Source organism: Natrix helvetica (genome assembly GCF_964273705.1).
Source record: "Natrix helvetica genome assembly, chromosome: 2".
NCBI classification, from domain to species: Eukaryota; Metazoa; Chordata; class Lepidosauria; order Squamata; family Natricidae; genus Natrix; species Natrix helvetica.
This window is the reverse complement of record NC_138552.1, coordinates 80,640,893-80,658,932: the sequence shown is the minus strand read 5'-3', so window position 1 is coordinate 80,658,932 and position 18,040 is coordinate 80,640,893. Positions and strand designations below refer to the sequence as shown.

General features: G+C 41.9%; 1 protein-coding gene across 2 annotated transcripts in view; it reads left to right on the top strand.

The window, feature by feature from the left end:
- Positions 1 to 18,040, top strand: part of MPDZ (multiple PDZ domain crumbs cell polarity complex component) — a 140,692-nt gene that overhangs the window by 9,071 nt on the left and 113,581 nt on the right. For both annotated transcript variants that reach the window (XM_081945779.1, XM_081945780.1), the window contains exons 3-6: positions 242 to 408; positions 8,733 to 8,954; positions 9,835 to 9,974; positions 17,822 to 18,035. In XM_081945779.1, coding sequence (XP_081801905.1) covers positions 242 to 408; positions 8,733 to 8,954; positions 9,835 to 9,974; positions 17,822 to 18,035 — 743 coding nt within the window. The remainder of the gene's footprint in view (positions 1 to 241; positions 409 to 8,732; positions 8,955 to 9,834; positions 9,975 to 17,821; positions 18,036 to 18,040) is intronic.

Below are 18,040 nucleotides of genomic sequence, written 5' to 3'. Positions count from 1 at the left end.
GGCTGTCTTCCTTTCAAATTTTGTTTGGTTTCATTATAATTTAAAACAGTCATGTAAACAGTCATTTAATGTGTTGTCTGGGCTTTGTGCAATGATCACAATTTATGGAATTTATCTCCGAAACATTTTTCAACATCTCTGGAGTTTGGGTCATGATTTTTATATTTATAATGATTTCTACCACATAATGTAATAAACATGGTGAAGTTAGCATGTCACAGTGAATGGTTTCCCCCCCTAGATATACACCGAGCCCTCCAGGCAGTAGAACGCCTGCAAGCAAAATTGCGAGAACGTGGTGATTCAGCAAATGAAGAGAAATTAAGTTTACTAAAATCAGTACTGCAGAGTCCTTTATTCAATCAAATCTTAAACCTACAAACTTCTCTTCCACAGTCACGAGATCAGGTAGGAAAAGGACCATCAGGAGGGACAAAAGAAAATGCCGATAAATCTTTCCCAGATTTTTTCATATGATACCTCTGTGAATAATTAGCAAACGTATGTTGAATATTTAAACAAAATGTTACATTTGGTAGTGAAATTCATTGAGCTTCAGTAAATTCAGCATGGTTAGCATTTTTTAAAAGAAAACAGATGAGTATTTTACAATATAAATGTTGCTAATGTTAATATGCATTCATAATTTAACAAAATAATGCTTCTACTAAAATGAGGATAACCCTATTAATTAATCAGGCTGTCTTGCTAAACACAACATGTTTTTTAAAAGATAGAAATAATATTCTTAAAACACATCATAAGAAGCTAGACTTGTCGGAAGTAATACTGCTGATTATATTTGCATAGGATTGAATTCTTAACTTGAATTCAGACAACCTTTCTTTGGCTATGAATTAGCCAAAACGTAGCTTGTGATTGATTGCCAATCTCTGGGAATAGGGGAGTTAGATATTACACCCCTGTCATGGTCAGACCACTCACTTCTCCGGCTCGACTTCCCAGGCGCTACCCCCCATCGCGGGGAGGTGGAACCAGAAGGTCCTAGATGGTTCCGCCCCAGGCGCCTGATGGAACCTGAAAGGTTTCAGGCGGAGCTTGGGCCATTTCCTGTAGCCCTGACCCGCTCCCGGATGGAGGACCTGGTGGCCACGTGGAACAGTGCGGCTGCCGGGGCCTTGGACTGGGTTGCGCTTTTGCGGCCTCTCCTGCGGCAGCGAGCCACCCTGGCCCCTTGGTTTACCGAGGAGCTAAGGGTGATGAAGCGCCATAAGAGACGCCTAGAGAGCAAATGGAGATCTTCACGCTCTGAATCTGACCGAACACAGGTAAGAGCCTATTTACGGACCTACCTTGTGTCATTAAGGGTGGCCAAGCGCCAATATTGTGCCACTCTTATTGCGTCCGCAGATAACCGCCCTGCCGCCCTGTTTCGGGTGACCCGCTCCCTCCTTTCGCAGAGGCCGCGGGAACCCCCTTTGCAGGGTAGAGCAGAGGAATTTGGAGAATATCTGCAGGACAAAATCGCTCAAATCCGTAGCGAGTGGGTCCCCCCCAGTAGTCCAGGGGAGACGTCGGAGGTGAGTCTTGAGGGACCATTCTGGGAGGAATTTGACTCTGTTGCTGCCGATGATATGGACAGTTTGCGTGGGTGACTGCGAGCCACTACATGTTTACTGGACCCGTGTCCCTCCCGGCTTATACTGGCATCCTGGGAGTTACACGAGGCTGGCTCCAGGAGTTAGTCAACACTTCATTGAGAGAGGGGTCCTTGCTGGCCGCCTTGAAAGAGGCGGTGGTGAGGCCCCTACTCAAGAAGCGTTCCCTGGATCCAGCTATGTTAACCGACTATCGTCCTGTCTCCAACCTTTGCTTTTTGGCAAAGGTTGTAGAGAGTGTGGTGGCACAACAGTTCCCACGCCACTTGGAGGAAATTGATTATCTAGACCCGCGCCAGTCCGGTTTCCGGCCCGGTCACAGCACGGAGACAGCCTTGGTCGCGTTGGTGGATGATCTCTGGAGGGCCAAGGATGGGGGTTGCTCCTCCATCCTGGTCCTATTAGATCTCTCAGCGGCTTTTGATACCATCGACCATGGTATCCTATTGCGTCGTCTGGAGGGGTTGGGGGTGAGGGGCACCGTCTTGCGGTGGTTCTCCTCCTACCTCTCTAGCCGGACGCAATGCGTGCTGGCAGGGGAGCAGAGGTCGACCCTGAGGCCACTCACTTGTGGGGTGCCACAGGGGTCGGTCCTCTCACCTCTCCTGTTCAACACGTACATGAAGCCGCTAGGTGAGATCATTCGTGGTTTTGGGGTTGAGTACCATCTGTACACTGATGATACTGAGCTGTACATCTCCACCCCGAACCACCCCAACGAGGCCGTCGAAGTGATGTCCCGGTACCTGGAGGCCGTACGGGTCTGGATGGGAAGCAACAGACTCAAACTCAACCCCTCCAAGACGGAGTGGCTGTGGATACCGGTGCCCCGGTTCAACCAGTGGGTTCCATCACTGGCCATCAGGGGCGAACAACTGGCCCCCGTGGAACAGGCGCGCAATTTGGGCGTCCTCCTGGATGCCCGGCTGTCGATGGATGACCATGTGACAGCCGTGGCAAGGGGGGCGTTCCACCAGGTTCGCCTGGTGCGCCAATTGCGCCCCCTATTGGACCGGGACGCCTTTCACACAGTCACCCATGCGCTTGTGACGTCCCGCCTGGACTGTTGCAATGCTCTCTACATGGGGCTCCCCTTGAGATGCACCCGAAGGCTGCAGCTGGTCCAGAATGCAGCCGCGCGGGTAATCATGGGATGTTCTAGGTACTCCCATATAACACCTCTCCTGCGCGAGCTGCACTGGCTACCTGTGGCTTTTCGAGTGCGTTTCAAGGTGTTGATTATCACCTTTAAAGCGCTCCATGGCACAGGACCTAGCTATCTGCGGGATCGCATCCTACCCCATACATCCCTGCGACCAATTCGCTCTCACAGGGAGGGACTCCTCCGGGTGCCGTCCACTAGGCAATGCCAGCGGGCGACGCCCAGGAGTAGGGCCTTCTCTGTGATGGCCCCGACCCTCTGGAATGACCTCTCCCCCGACATCAGAACTACTACCGATCTCCGCTCCTTCCGCAAGAAACTCAAGACCCACCTGTTCCAATCAGCTGGCCTGGCCCAAATGTAGTTTTAATTTTCAATCCTCCTGGCCGGCATTTTAAATTTTAAGGGGTTGTCCTTTTAATCTGTTTTAATTTTTACAGACTCTATATTTAATTTGTTTTTAAAAAAGGGGTATTTAATATTGTTATTGTATATACGGTTTTTAGCTTTTGTCTGTACACCGCCCCGAGTCCCCTTGGGGAGAGGGGGCGGTCTATAAATCCTAAATAAAGTAAAGTAATAAAGTAAAATATCAGAAAAGATCATTTGAAGTTGGGTATTTGTAGATTTTACTGTTGTTCCATTTTTGAAGTTCTCTGTGTGAATTTCGGAATGTATGCTGAGTAGAGCATGCATTGAATAACCAATTATATCTACGTCATAGTTTTCTGACCCTATGCATGGATTATGTTCTAAGACATGATTATTATACGCATGGATGGCATATATCTGAATCAGCTAGAATATAATCTTGGTAGACCAAAATGGTGATGGCAAATAATAATATTGCTTTGTTCTGCCTTTGTTTTTCCTGCCTTTAGCTTCCTCTGTAGTGATCTGGCAAATGTTTGTCCCTTTGCATGTAAAGAGATAAGATAACCACATCATTGCAAAGACTGGCTATTCTTGCATGATTTGATACGTATGGTTAATTTAAACATGGCTTTCTCAGTTGCCCAAATTTTATGGGATTGCATGACATAAAGTAACCAGATGGGCTGGATTCACATAGCACACCAATGCAGTGACGTGCAGTCAGGTGAGGCAAGTGAGGCACAGCCTAACCTCTCATCATCAGGGCAGCGAGTCATTCGATGGGAAACTTGCCTTTTGGGAGGAATGACCCAGCTTGGCTCCCGCTTTCGATCTGCCGCCCAACGACCAAACGGAGAAACGAAGAGGCAGGAGAGACAAAGCAGGAGCCAAGCCGAGTCATTCCTTCCAAGAGGCAAGTTTCCTATCGAATGACTCGAGGCTCCAGTCCAGCCTGCGGTGCTTGCAGGACTCCCAAGCTTTGCACCAGAGAGCCGCCGCGAGAGAGGCCGGCCAGATTGCCCGGGCGGCGGCAGAGGTTCCCTTTGTTCGTTTGGGTGTGGGAAGCGGGGGGGGAGAGGCTTCCTCCACTCCGTCTGCTCTCCACCTGCGCTGCCCTCGCCCGACAAGCACGCCCCGGATTCCGCGCAGCTCTGGCAGGCGGTGCCGTGGCCGAATCCCAGGGCGGAGGACGGCAGGTCGCAACTGAGCATGCCTGACTGTGGAATTCTGGGAGTTGAAGTCCACAAGTCTAAAAAAATTGCTGCCTCACCAGCTGTAAACCTCACCACACGTCACTGCACCAATGTATAGAAAGAGAGCTATGGTCTTGTATCATTAATTGTTCCATGGGCTCCTTGGTGCTCTCTGAGCTTGGTTGTTTTCTTGCAGACATTCATTATCTAACTAGGTAACAACACCAATGCTAAAAGGGAGTGGGGTTTGCTCTCTCTTTATATACTTGTTCTGTTTCCTTCTTTTCTTACTATGACAATAGGAAATGTTTGCTTTATATTTTCGAGTCCAAATTATGATTAATATGGTTCAAATAAATCATGTTTTATGAGTTTGTTTTTGTACACCAATAAGCCAATTTTTAAAATCATGGTTTGTTGAAGAAGGGACATGTTTTGCATATTAACCAAAGCCAAAAGCAGTCTTGCTCAATCAGGCCAAGACTGTTTTTTAATCCAGTATTTTGTTTCTCATAGTGGCCAACTCCAGAGCAGGTGATTGAGATAGGACCCTTCCTTACCTGTGTTTCCTTGCAGGTGACATTAGCGGTCATGCTGCCCTTGATTTGGAGGTGATACAGAGTTTTCAAGACCAGAGATATGTTCTCTACAAATGCATCTAATCGCCTTTTAATGCTACTCAAGTTTGTGGCCAGGGCAACTTGTGGTAATGAATTCCACATGTTAATTATATAGTGGTTTTTGAGCAAGTTAACACTTCATGCAAAGCTGAAACCAAGCCTCTTACGCCTTTGTGATTTGTGTAAACTAGGACCAAACGTGACACATTGAAGTTAGTGGTGCTTATTGTCAGCCACAAAATCCAGATCATGTGGCAAACTTTAATTAAAAGGAGACGTAAAATCTTCCAATTTCTTCACTTGGCCACATGCTGCAAAGACAGGGAAGTGGCTTAAGAAGGAAAATTTGCTGCAGGTTGTGTGTATTGCAGTTAACAGTGATTTATAAATATCTGTAAATATATTCAATATCTTTCAATGGAATTGTTCCAAAAACTTTATGCAACAAATTAAAAGAAGAAAAGTGCTGAACTTTTTCTTTAAACTGGAGCTTGAAGCATTCTTTGTGGGCATATGAGCATTCCTGAGGGCAGGAATCTGACCCGAGCAATGATTCCAAGCAGGTTTTATAACAGAAAGATTTATTTATAGGAAATTCAATATATGGGTAGGCAGTCTAGCACCTAACTAACTGAATTCTCCAGAGAGGAATCAAAGGAGCTTTTGGTCTCTGTGTGTCCTCCTTGGAAGCAAAGGCAGAAAGGTGTGAACTTAGATTAGCTAGTTCAAAAAAACAGGGGAGAGTGTTAGACAAAGAGGGCACACATTAAATAATTAACTCTTCATACTCTACTTATTCCTATCATGGGTCATAAAGTACCAAAGAATCAGTGCCCATTGGATTTCCTCCTCCAACATTTTAAAACATAATGCTTTAGCTAACAGTTTAAATTTTTTATTTGACCTTATGTTAGTTATGAGGATGTTAAAATTAGCACTGAAATTGTGAAAGAGAAAACATTGGGAGAAAAAGAAAGCTAATCTGAATTCCTGTTCTTCACATAATTGTGTTGCTGCAACACCCACCTAGAATGTGCTGAAAAGTGAATGGAATGCAGTTATTAGAAATGTGAATTGCTGCATGCCTTTGTATAATTGAATGCTTTACAAAGCCTTCAATGTCTGTCATATATGGGAAGAAAGTGTAAATGTGATCTTTTTTCCTGCCCTATGTTTTCTCTTTCCCTCTTCAGGCAACTAAAGCTCAAAGCTTAAAAAAATAAATGCCACCAACTTTGATTTTTTTTAAAGCCTAAGCTGCTTACATAATAAAAATGCAACTGAGGTAGATTTTTTTAAAAAAATAGATAAATTACAAACTAAGTACTGAAGCATCATCTGATTGCAGTGGAAGTGTAATGCCAAAATGTATATTTTTATCATATAAAGTGGCACCAGTGGTAATCGGGGCCTGAATTTCAACCACTAAGCTATGCAGTCGTAAAGCAAGATGTCATGGGATAACATTCCATAACAATGGCAATCTTGACACTTCACATTGCTGTCATTTAGTGGTATTCTGGGAGGCCGATCCAACCGCCAATAAGCTGCTCGGCAGTGAAGGCTCCAGTGTCTCCTGGCGGCAGCGAGGACAGGCTGCACCAACCCTCATTCCCCCCTCCGCAATATTCTCTCTATAAGACGTACAGACATTTCCACCCACTTTTTTTGGGGGGGGGGGGAAAGTGCGTCAATAGTGCGCAAAATACGGTATCTGATGTTACATTTAATTATTGATGCTTGCAGTGAATAGATGGGGTGTTACTTTGTTTAGTATTAAATGATTTGTTCTTGTGATCCTGAAGATCCTCCTTATAAGATCTCAAGTATTTCTCCATCATAACTAAAAAACATTTTAATTCCGAATTTTTGATGATTTGACTTTTTACTGGTAGATTGTTTTTTAAGATAACCCATAAATCAGTCAGTCACTTTTTTCTTATTATTGTAGGCCATCTTCCCTAGCTGAAAAATTGCGTAGGAGCCACTTTGTCTGATATTATCTTTCATGCTAAATCAATCCTTTTTGTACATGCAAATCACTTTCTTTAATTGGGTTTAAAAACGATGATCTTTAGAGTGGAGTGCCACTATCAATTATTATAGCTGAATTAGTAGTCAATAATACATCAAAAGTCTGCCATAGTGTGTACTAAAGCCTTTTAAAAACCTAATTAAATCTTAGCCGGTTTTAAATGGAATGAATATGAATTAAGATTCTTTTCTTTTGTAACTAGTCCAAAGTTATGACAGGAAGCCTTCCCTTTGCCTTTTCAATTTTTGAGACAGCAATGCTTCTTTCTTAATCACTTTCTTTCTTTACATTAGGAGACATTCTGTGTCCTAAGAAAGGAGAGAATAATCTGTTAGATGAATTCCAAGGACAATGAATTAGAAAAACAGGAAATCTGACTTTCTTCTTAATGAAATGATCTGCCATCCAGGTTCATAGTCTATCTCAGGAGTCAGCCACATGTGGCTCTGGAGCTCCATGTGGCTCTTTCATCACTCTGCTGCGGCTCCCTGCTGCTCAACATATGTGTCACAACCACCAATGTGCGACACCCCCAGCACGTGATTTATTGAGCTTTTCAACCTTCAGTAGGCCAACGATGGATAAATCCAAGAGAAGAAAAGTTTCATAAGAAAACAGAGCCTTTAATTCAAATACGTATGCTAGTTTTGTGGGCGCTCAGGAAATACTCAGGCACGGGAAAGATTTTGTGGCCCCCAATGTTTTCTTTTCTGTGAGAAACAGGTCCAAATGGCTCTTTGAGTGTTTAAGGTTGCTGACCCCTGGTCTATCTGAAATGCAGCCAGAAGACCTTCCAGACTGTATGATCTATCAACACTGATACTCTATATAGCTTTTGATATTTTTCCTGATATGATAGTCTCCAAATCACGGATATCACTCAGTTAAACATTTTAAATCTTATTCATCTCAGCACATAATTCGTTTTGCTGAAAGAAGTGGGACAAACGCAGTTAAAAAAAGGGAGCTACCAACCGTGTGTTTTTAGAAATGAAAAAGAATGATTACTGGTAGTCCTCGAGTTAAAGCTATTTGTTTAGTGACCCTTTGAAGTCACATTGGCAGTACAAAGAGTGACTTATGACTGTTTTCAGATGACTATTGCAGCATCTCCATGGCCACAGGATCAAAATTCAGACTCTCGGCAACTGGCATGTATTTATGATGGTTAAAGTGTCCCAGGGCCACATGACAACCTTTTTTTAATTTGTGACAAGCAAAGTCAACGGGGAAGTCAGATTCACTTAACAACCATCTAACTAATTTGACAACTTTCGTGACTCACTTAATAACTGTGGTAAAAAAAGATCCTAAAATGAGGCAGACCTCACTTAACAACTGTCTCACTTAGCAACAATAATTTTGGGCTTGGTTGTGATCATAAGTCGAGGACTACCTGTATACAGTATTATTATTTTGTGCTCTTGTGAGGATGTAGTTGGTCCTTGTAGCTGTATGTAGCCAAACTATCACTGACATTGAAGGAACTATGTAATTCCTTCGTCTTCATAGGTGATTTTCCTGTAAAATAACTAAATCCAAAGGATTGTTTACTCCTAATGTTTACAGTAATTTTTGTTTTTATGATTTCAGTGCCATGTGTCATCTTAGGACACATATTTTCCAGTGGTTTTTTTTTTTTGTTCGTTTTGTTCTTTTATACTGTTAACTGTATTTTTTGTGTTCTTAAAATTAAATTTTAAAAAAAATGTTATATACAACTTTCAGGTGAACCTTGCACCTTCCATATCCTCATCTGGTGAGCACCTGCAACTTTCCCGTCATGGTAGTGTTGTGGGCTCCTCACTACACAATGACTCCTACTTGATGGCTCAAGAGAACAGTAACCCTTCTAATGGGCTAGGAATTGTTCTCCAGTCGATCACTCCTCAGATTAATGGGAAGCTTGCAAGCGATGAATTTGAACTACTGATCAGAAATATGGCACAGGTAAATTTTATTTAAATTAAATCTCAGTTAGATGATTGGAAACATCGAATTGATTATTCCAAAGTCCTTTCCTTTACCTTCACTTTCTTGGGTTAACAATAATTTTCTCTATTATTAAATAGGAAACTCAATTTCTCTTCATATGTGATTACAATCAGGGATAGTGTTTCCATATGTCATCTTATAGGGGAGATGGGTGACATAACATTTAGTAAAGGTAAAGGTTCCCCTCGCACATATGTGCTAGTCATACCCGACTTTAGGGGGTGGTGCTCATCTCCGTTTCAAAGCCGAAGAGCTTCTCCGTGATTATGTGGCCGACATGACTAAATGCCAAAGGCGCATGGAGCGCCGTTACCTTCCCACCAAAGGTGGTTCCTATTTTTCTACTTGTATTTTTTATGTGCTTTCGAACTGCTAGGTTGGCAGAAGCTGGGACAAGTAACAGGAGCTCACTCTGTTACGTGGCACTAGGGATTCGAACTGCCGACCTTTCTGATTGACAATCTCAGCATCTTAGCCACTGAGCCACTGCGTCCTTGGTAACATGTAATAAATAAGTAAAATTAAATAAAATCTGCAGAGGCAGCAGGGTTGAGTGAGTTGACATTACCTTCTTCTGTCACCCTCCATTTTTAGAAGATATCCATTTATAATCCTGAACATTCTTATACCCACGTAGGATTTCCAAACAATCAATGTTCCTGGTTTTCTTAACCATAGTGCCTTGCCAAACACACATTTTCATGTCTATACTGGATATACATTGCTTGATTGTTTTCATTAATATACAAATATGAAAATTAAGTGAACCTTTTGAAATCGGAGTGCTTTTGAGTTTGTTTCAAAGTGGCTTATTTCCTGTTTTTTTTGCTACTAGGGTCGACTTGTTGAGACAATAGAACTTTTAAAACCTCCAAGTGGCGGGCTTGGTTTTAGCGTGGTTGGCCTGAAGAGTGAATATAGAGGTGAACTTGGTATATTTGTGCAGGAGATTCAAGATGGAAGTGTGGCGCAAAGGTGAGTTTGCCTGTAAGCTATACACTGAAAAAGATGTATAAATGCCAGCTTTCAAATGGATTGTAAACATAAACAATATTTAAAATTTGAAATGTATCCTTTAAATAATTATTTTTATGAAATGCATGAATTAGTAAATGTGTTGGGTTTGAGCTCAAAGGACAACGTCTCCCTAGAATGTTTCACAAAACATTTTGAATTGCATATACAATACAATACAATAGTAGAGTTGGAAGGGACCTTGGAGGTCTTCTAGTCCAACCCCCTGCCTAGGCAGGAAACCCTATACCGTTTCAGACAAATAGCTATCCAACATCTTCTTAAAGACTTCCAGTGTTGGGGCATTCACAACTTCTGGAGGCAAGCTGTTCCACTCATTAATTGTTCTCACTGTCAGGAAATTTCTCCTCAGTTCTAAGTTGCTTCTCTCCTTGATTAGTTTCCACCCATTGCTTCTTGTTCTACCCTCAGGTGCTTTGGAGAATAGTTTGACTCCCTCTTCTTTGTGGCAACCTCTGAGATATTGGAATAATGCTATCATGTCTCCCCTAGTCCTTCTTTCTCTTAAGCTAAACATACCCAGTTCCTGCAACCGTTCTTCATATGTTTTAGTCTCCAGTCCCCTAATCATCTTTGTTGCTCTTCTCTGCACTCTTTCTAGAGTCTCCACATCTTTTTTACATCGTGGCGACCAGAACTGAATGCAGTATTCCAAGTGTGGCTTTACCAAGGCATTATAAAGTGGTATTAACACTTCACGTGATCTTGATTCTATCCCTCTGTTGATGCAGCCTAGAACTGTGTTGGCTTTTTTGGCAGCTGCTGCACACTGCTGGCTCATATTTAAATGGTTGTCCACTAGGACTCCAAGATCCCTTTCACAGTTACTACTACTGAGTAAGGTATCACCTATACTGTACCTGTGCATTCCGTTTTTGTTGCCTAAATGTAGAACCTTACTCTTTTCACCATTGAATTTCATTTTATTAGATAGTGCCCAATGTTCAAGTTTGTCAAGATCCTTCTGTATCTTAAGCCTATCTTCTGGAGTGTTGGCTATTCCTGCCAGCTTGGTATCATCTGCAAATTTGATGAGTTCCCCATTTATTCCCTCATCCAAATCATTGATGAAGATGTTGAAGAGTACTGGGCCTAAAACAGAGCCTTGGGGTACTCCACTGCATACTTCCCTCCATGTAGATGCAGTTCCATTGAGAACTACACGTTGAGTGCGGTTGGTCAGCCAGTTACCAATCCATCTGGTGGTGATGCTGTCTAACCCACATTCTTCTACTTTATCTAGTAGTAGGTTATGGTCTACCTTATCAAAAGCCTTACTGAAGTCCAAGTAAACTATATCAACGGCATTCCTCTGGTCCACTAATTTTGTCACATTATCAAAGAATGCAATAAGATTAGTCTGGCATGATCTGTTTTTGACAAATCCATGTTGGCTTTTGGCTATTACTTTGTTTGCTTCTAGGTGTTCGCAAATTCGTTGCTTGATTATTTTTTCCAGAATCTTTCCTGGTATTGAGGTTAGGCTGATAGGTCTGTAGTTTCCTGGATCTAATTTTTTCCCTTTTTTGAAGATGGGAACCACATCAGCTCTTTTCCAGTCCTCTGGTAGTTCCCCGGTGTTCCAGGATCTCTGAAAGATATAATTCAGTGGTTCTGAGATCTCGTCTGCTAGTTCCTTCAGAACTCTGGGGTGTAATCCATCCGGTCCTGGTGATTTGAACTCATCTAGGGTAGACAGGTGCTCACATACCATTTTCTTCCCTATTTCAATTTGTGTTCCTAATTTTGTGGTGCTGCTTTTGATAGGTTGGACTGTTTTATCCCTTTGTGTAAAGACAGATGCAAAACATGAGTTAAATAGTTCTGCTTTCTCCCTGTTGCTTGTCACCTTCTTGCCACTTTCTCCTAGCAATGGACCAATTGTTTCCTTAACTTTTTTCTTGTTTTTAACATGTTGGAAGAAGCTTTTTTTGTTAATTTTTACTTTTGTGGCAAGCCTTTCTTCATTGTGAGCCTTAGCTTTCCTCACTTCATCTTTACAGGCTCGGGCTATTTGCTGATATTCTGCCTTAGTTATGTCCCCCTCCTTCCACTTTTTATACTTACTTTTTTTGTCTTTCAGTTTGTCAGATAGTTGTTTATGCAGCCATGCTGGTTTCTTTTGGGAGCTGTTGTTTTTCTTCTTCATTGGTATTGTGTTAGACTGGGCTTTTCTAATCTCATTTTTCAAAATTTCCCAAGCTTCTTGAGTTGTTTTCCCCTCGAGGATTCTCATCCATGGAATTTTTCCCAAGCTCTCTCTAAGTTTATTGAAATTAGCTTTCTTAAAGTCCAAGACTCTAGTTTGACTTTGTTCTACTACTTGTGTTTGGATAATGTTGAATTCCAATATTGCATGGTCACTTGCCCCCAGGGTTCCTATGACTTCAACACCTTCTATCATTTCCTCTCTGTTAGTGAGAATTAAGTCCAGTATGGCTGATCCCCTTGTTTCCTTCTCTACTTTTTGGAAAACAAAGTTGTCTGCTAGGTTTGTTAGGAACCTGTTGGATCTTCCACTTGGTGCAGAGTTTGTTTCCCAGTTGATGTCAGGGTAGTTAAAATCTCCCATTACTATTGTGGTGTGCTTCCTACATACCTTAGTTAGCTGACTAGCAAAAAGTTCATCTTCTTCCTCTGCTTGGTTGGGTGGCCTGTAGTATAGACCTATGGCAATGTCATTTCCCCCACAACCTTTAATATTGACCCAAATGCATTCAAGATAGTTCTCATTATTGTTGTGCTCTATTTCTGTAGAGACATAGTTATTTCTTATATATAGTGCAACTCCACCTCCTCTTTTATTTGGTCTATTTCTTTTAAATAATTTAAATCCTTCTAGCTGTATGTTCCATTTGTCAGTTTCATCCCACCAAGTTTCTGTAATGGCAATAATATCATATCTGCCCTCTTTTACTTGAATTTCTAATTCTCCCTGTTTATTCCTCATGCTCTGTGCATTGGTATATAGACATTTGAGTCCATTTTGATTGACCTTGTGTTTACTGTCTACATAACCTGTATTATGCCTGACTGCCCCTATTTTCTTGCCACTTGTGTGATTCATGCACATGGTATGACAATCACTATTACATGCTTGGTTTTGCTTGACAGCAGGAGTGATAATCTTACCCACACACACATCTATGTTACATGCATTTATAACCCTATGAATTTTAGTTTGCTGGGGACAGAGATGTTCTGTATCTATTAATTCTCTGTCCCCGCTCTTCAGTTTAAATGTTTATCAAGAAAATCTGTGAATTTAATGCCAAGTAATTCAGTTCCTTTCTTGGATGGGTGCAACCCATCTCTTTTGTACAGTTTTTCATTGGACCAGCTACAGGCTTCATGACTAATAAAACCAAAGCCTTCCCTTTTACACCACTCCTTTAGCCAAACATTAAACTCTGCTACACGCTGGCCCTTCCCTTTTTGTTCCTTATATACAGGTAAAACCTCTGAAAAGATAAGCCTACAACCTATACTATTAAGTTCATACCCCAAGTTCTGGAAATCATTCTGCACAGAAAGTACATCTTTCTGGGATAGATCATTAGTGCCAAGATGTATAATAGCATCAACGTCACAGTCCTTACTTGCATTCTTGACTATCTTAAGAATACGCCTCTTGTCTCTGCTGGCAGTAGCACCTGGCAGACACCTGACCTCTTTTAAAACCTCCGTATCCTCTCCTAAATTAACATCTCTTACGATTGAATCACCAACCAGAAGGTGACTTCTCTTTTTACATACCTTGATCTTCTTCTGCGACTGATGTGTGATACCTGGTTCCCCTTTTCGCCTTTCCGAAGAAAGTTCTTCGTTTTGGACCACGATCCCCTGCTTATTTGAGTCATCATTATCACAACTGCCTTGACCTATCTCTTTAGTGTCCCCATTAAGGTCAGCAAGGGCACTATATCTGTTTTGCTGGGTCACAGCAAAAGCTTTGGGTTTATGGTTCACAGCTCTCAACCTGCCAGATCCCACAGTTGTCCAGACAGCTCTTCTCCTGCAAGATCTTTGTGGTAGAGGGGGCTGATAGTGTGGCTTCACCATAGAGTGGAATGGCTGACGTAGACACCTAGTTTCTGCTTGGAGAGCACAGATTACAGATTCTAGATAGGTAATCTGCCTATGTAGACTCGTAATTTGTTTACAAAGGGGACAGTATCCAAATTTGAAAAGAGTACTGCGAAAGACAGGTGCAAAACAGCTATTACATTGAACTAAGCCAGTCATTTTGAAATAAATAAAATCACAATCTCAAACACACTAATCCAGAATGTATTATTGCTATTTTGGTTTATAGATATATGATTCGCGCGCCGTTAGGCGCGCGGGCCCCCACCTCAGTGTCTTTGTCTTGTGACTCACCCCCTCCTTCTCTCCAGCAGCTCCAATCCTAGCTTCAGGAAGATTCAAATGATATGGAGTTTAAGGGCCCCCACCTCAGTGTCTTTGTCTTGTGACTCACCCCCTCCTTCTCTCCAGCAGCTCCAATCCTAGCTTCAGGAAGATTCAAATGATATGGAGTTTAAGGGCCCCCACCTCAGTGTCTTTGTCTTGTGACTCACCCCCTCCTTCTCTCCAGCAGCTCCAATCCTAGCTTCAGGAAGATTCAAATGATATGGAGTTTAAGGGCCCCCACCTCAGTGTCTTTGTCTTGTGACTCACCCCCTCCTTCTCTCCAGCAGCTCCAATCCTAGCTTCAGGAAGATTCAAATGATATGGAGTTTAAGGGCCCCCACCTCAGTGTCTTTGTCTTGTGACTCACCCCCTCCTTCTCTCCAGCAGCTCCAATCCTAGCTTCAGGAAGATTCAAATGATATGGAGTTTAAGGGCCCCCACCTCAGTGTCTTTGTCTTGTGACTCACCCCCTCCTTCTCTCCAGCAGCTCCAATCCTAGCTTCAGGAAGATTCAAATGATATGGAGTTTAAGGGCCCCCACCTCAGTGTCTTTGTCTTGTGACTCACCCCCTCCTTCTCTCCAGCAGCTCCAATCCTAGCTTCAGGAAGATTCAAATGATATGGAGTTTAAGGGCCCCCACCTCAGTGTCTTTGTCTTGTGACTCACCCCCTCCTTCTCTCCAGCAGCTCCAATCCTAGCTTCAGGAAGATTCAAATGATATGGAGTTTAAGGGCCCCCACCTCAGTGTCTTTGTCTTGTGACTCACCCCCTCCTTCTCTCCAGCAGCTCCAATCCTAGCTTCAGGAAGATTCAAATGATATGGAGTTTAAGGGCCCCCACCTCAGTGTCTTTGTCTTGTGACTCACCCCCTCCTTCTCTCCAGCAGCTCCAATCCTAGCTTCAGGAAGATTCAAATGATATGGAGTTTAAGGGCCCCCACCTCAGTGTCTTTGTCTTGTGACTCACCCCCTCCTTCTCTCCAGCAGCTCCAATCCTAGCTTCAGGAAGATTCAAATGATATGGAGTTTAAGGGCCCCCACCTCAGTGTCTTTGTCTTGTGACTCACCCCCTCCTTCTCTCCAGCAGCTCCAATCCTAGCTTCAGGAAGATTCAAATGATATGGAGTTTAAGGGCCCCCACCTCAGTGTCTTTGTCTTGTGACTCACCCCCTCCTTCTCTCCAGCAGCTCCAATCCTAGCTTCAGGAAGATTCAAATGATATATTTTAACGAAACAAATCTTGAACCAGTTTCATTGTCATTCAAACAAAACTCAACACACTTTGAGGGTTTCAGCCACAGGAAACAATTCTTCTCTTTTTTAATCCAAGATACACAAGGATAGATAGGACTCTGTTCAATGCTAGCAGTGAGCCAACTTTGGAAAGAATTGGCGGGGGTTGGGTGGGAGTAGAGACTTTATTTGTCTACTTTCTATTTATTTGAAGGATTTGCTTTATCCTTATCCTTACTGTCTTCCTTAAATCCAAGCATGTTTTTATTGATGAAGGAAATTTGATGAGAGGTTACTAATATGGTATGCTTTCTGTGTCTCTCTCTAAATGCACAGTCTGCAGTACTGAGCATCAAATACTCAGCATGCTAATCAACTAAGACATTATTGTTGGGTTTTTTTGTATGCATTTATAATAAAAAATTCCATTAAAAGCCAACATTGAAGTGGTTTTGAAGATTAATACTCACTGCATTTAAACATATCCTGAATCTCAAAATCAGCAGGACCCAGGAGCATGTACAAAGGGCACATAACCTCTAAGAGCTGCGGTGGTGCAATGGTTAGAGTGCAATACTGCAGGCTACTTCTGTGGACTGTTGCCTGCCTGCAATTTGGCAGATCGAATCTCACCAGGCTCAAGGTTGACTTAGCTTTCCATCCTTCTGGGGTGGGTAAAATGAGCACCCAGGTTGTTGGGGACAATATGCTAACTCTGTAAACCGCTTTGAGAGGGCTGTAAAAGCATTATGAAGCAGTATACAAGTCTAAGTGCTATTTCTATTGCCATCTCCCCCCTGCTCAGCAGGCCAAGTTTGGAGGTATATCATGGGATTAAGGGAGGTGATGTGCTTGTTTGTTTCCTTTCCCTCATTATGTTGGAAAGCAGTTGGCTGTTGATGTTCCCTAGAGTGGCCAACTCTCTATTGGGAAATATATGTAAATTAATCCAGTCTGGATGCTATGCCTGTTTTGTGCAATATTCTGCTGAAAAAAAATGCACAGATTTGCAAACATTTCACTTTCATTGCAGTATACAAACACAATAAACAACAGATAACATAAATAAAAATTGGGGTTGAAAAGAAGGCTTATTTCAATTTGTTTATGCTCAATATGTTTTATACAGATAAAATTTGACTTAAGTATTGCCAATCAGCCTTTGTCTGATCCAGTTCAGTTTTACATAGAAGTCTGTTTAAAATTTTTTACATCAGGCTAAACATTTAATCATGCAAAAATGCATTTATTTCCACTGACAACTTTCTGTAATATCAACATTTTTATACCCTCATTTTTCTGATACAGTATACAGAGAAAATATATTTTTTTGCTAAGAACTAAGAAAAATATTGAGAAACGCTATCTGAATACCATAATATTCTCAGAGAGTCTACATTTAAAAAAATCTTCTATATCACTAATCTATACATTGACTTCTTTTACTAATTGTAACATATTAGTACAGATTAGATCAATAGCTGCTTTATCTCAGACCACTTTGATGTAAGTTTGAGAAAGCATTACTGTATGTGTAATGCTTTAATAACCTCCTTTAATAAAGGAGGTTATTAAACCTCCTTTATTAAAGTGTGAGTCCATTTTGTAAGATGGTCTTTGTAATTAGGATCCTTTTTTGGATGGTTTTTTTTAAAAAAAGTTTCTCCTCCCCCATTTGTGAAAATGTTTGGTAAGTAAACTCTGGATTGATGAATATTCAATAGTTTTCATGGTGAATGCAGTAAAACACGTGGTATTTTTACCCAGCAGGCTCCCAGTCAAGAATAAAGTTCCCAGGCAATAGCAAACAAATCTGGAAGCAACCAATATATAATATGCTTAGTTTCGGATTGGGATGCAAGAAGGAGGAGGCAGCTCTGGGGTGAAGCTAGGAGACAGGGTCTGTGGATTAGCTTCAAAGGAAGCTCATCAAGAAGGGGCCCAAAAAGATCCCTGCAGCAAAACTTCAAGGAAACTTTTTTCAAAAATAATAAACAAAATAAAAATAATTCTGCATTGAAAGAAATAGAAAACTGGATTAAAAACAAAAACAAAACTACAGTATTTTGGAGAAACTGTCAAATACGATAGCAATACCGGCGAGGATGCTTATTTTTTGGCTTTTTGTTTGTCTACAACAGGGATGGCAGATTGCAGGAAGCCGATCAAATTCTTGCTATTAATGGGCAAGCCCTTGACCAGACCATAACACATCAACAGGCTATCGGCATCCTACAGAAAGCCAAAGATAGTGTCCAACTAGTTGTGGCAAGGGGCGCTTTGCCTCAGCTCATCAGTCCAGTAATTTCTCGATCTCCGTCAGCTGCTAGTACAATTTCAGCCCATTCAAACCCGGTGAG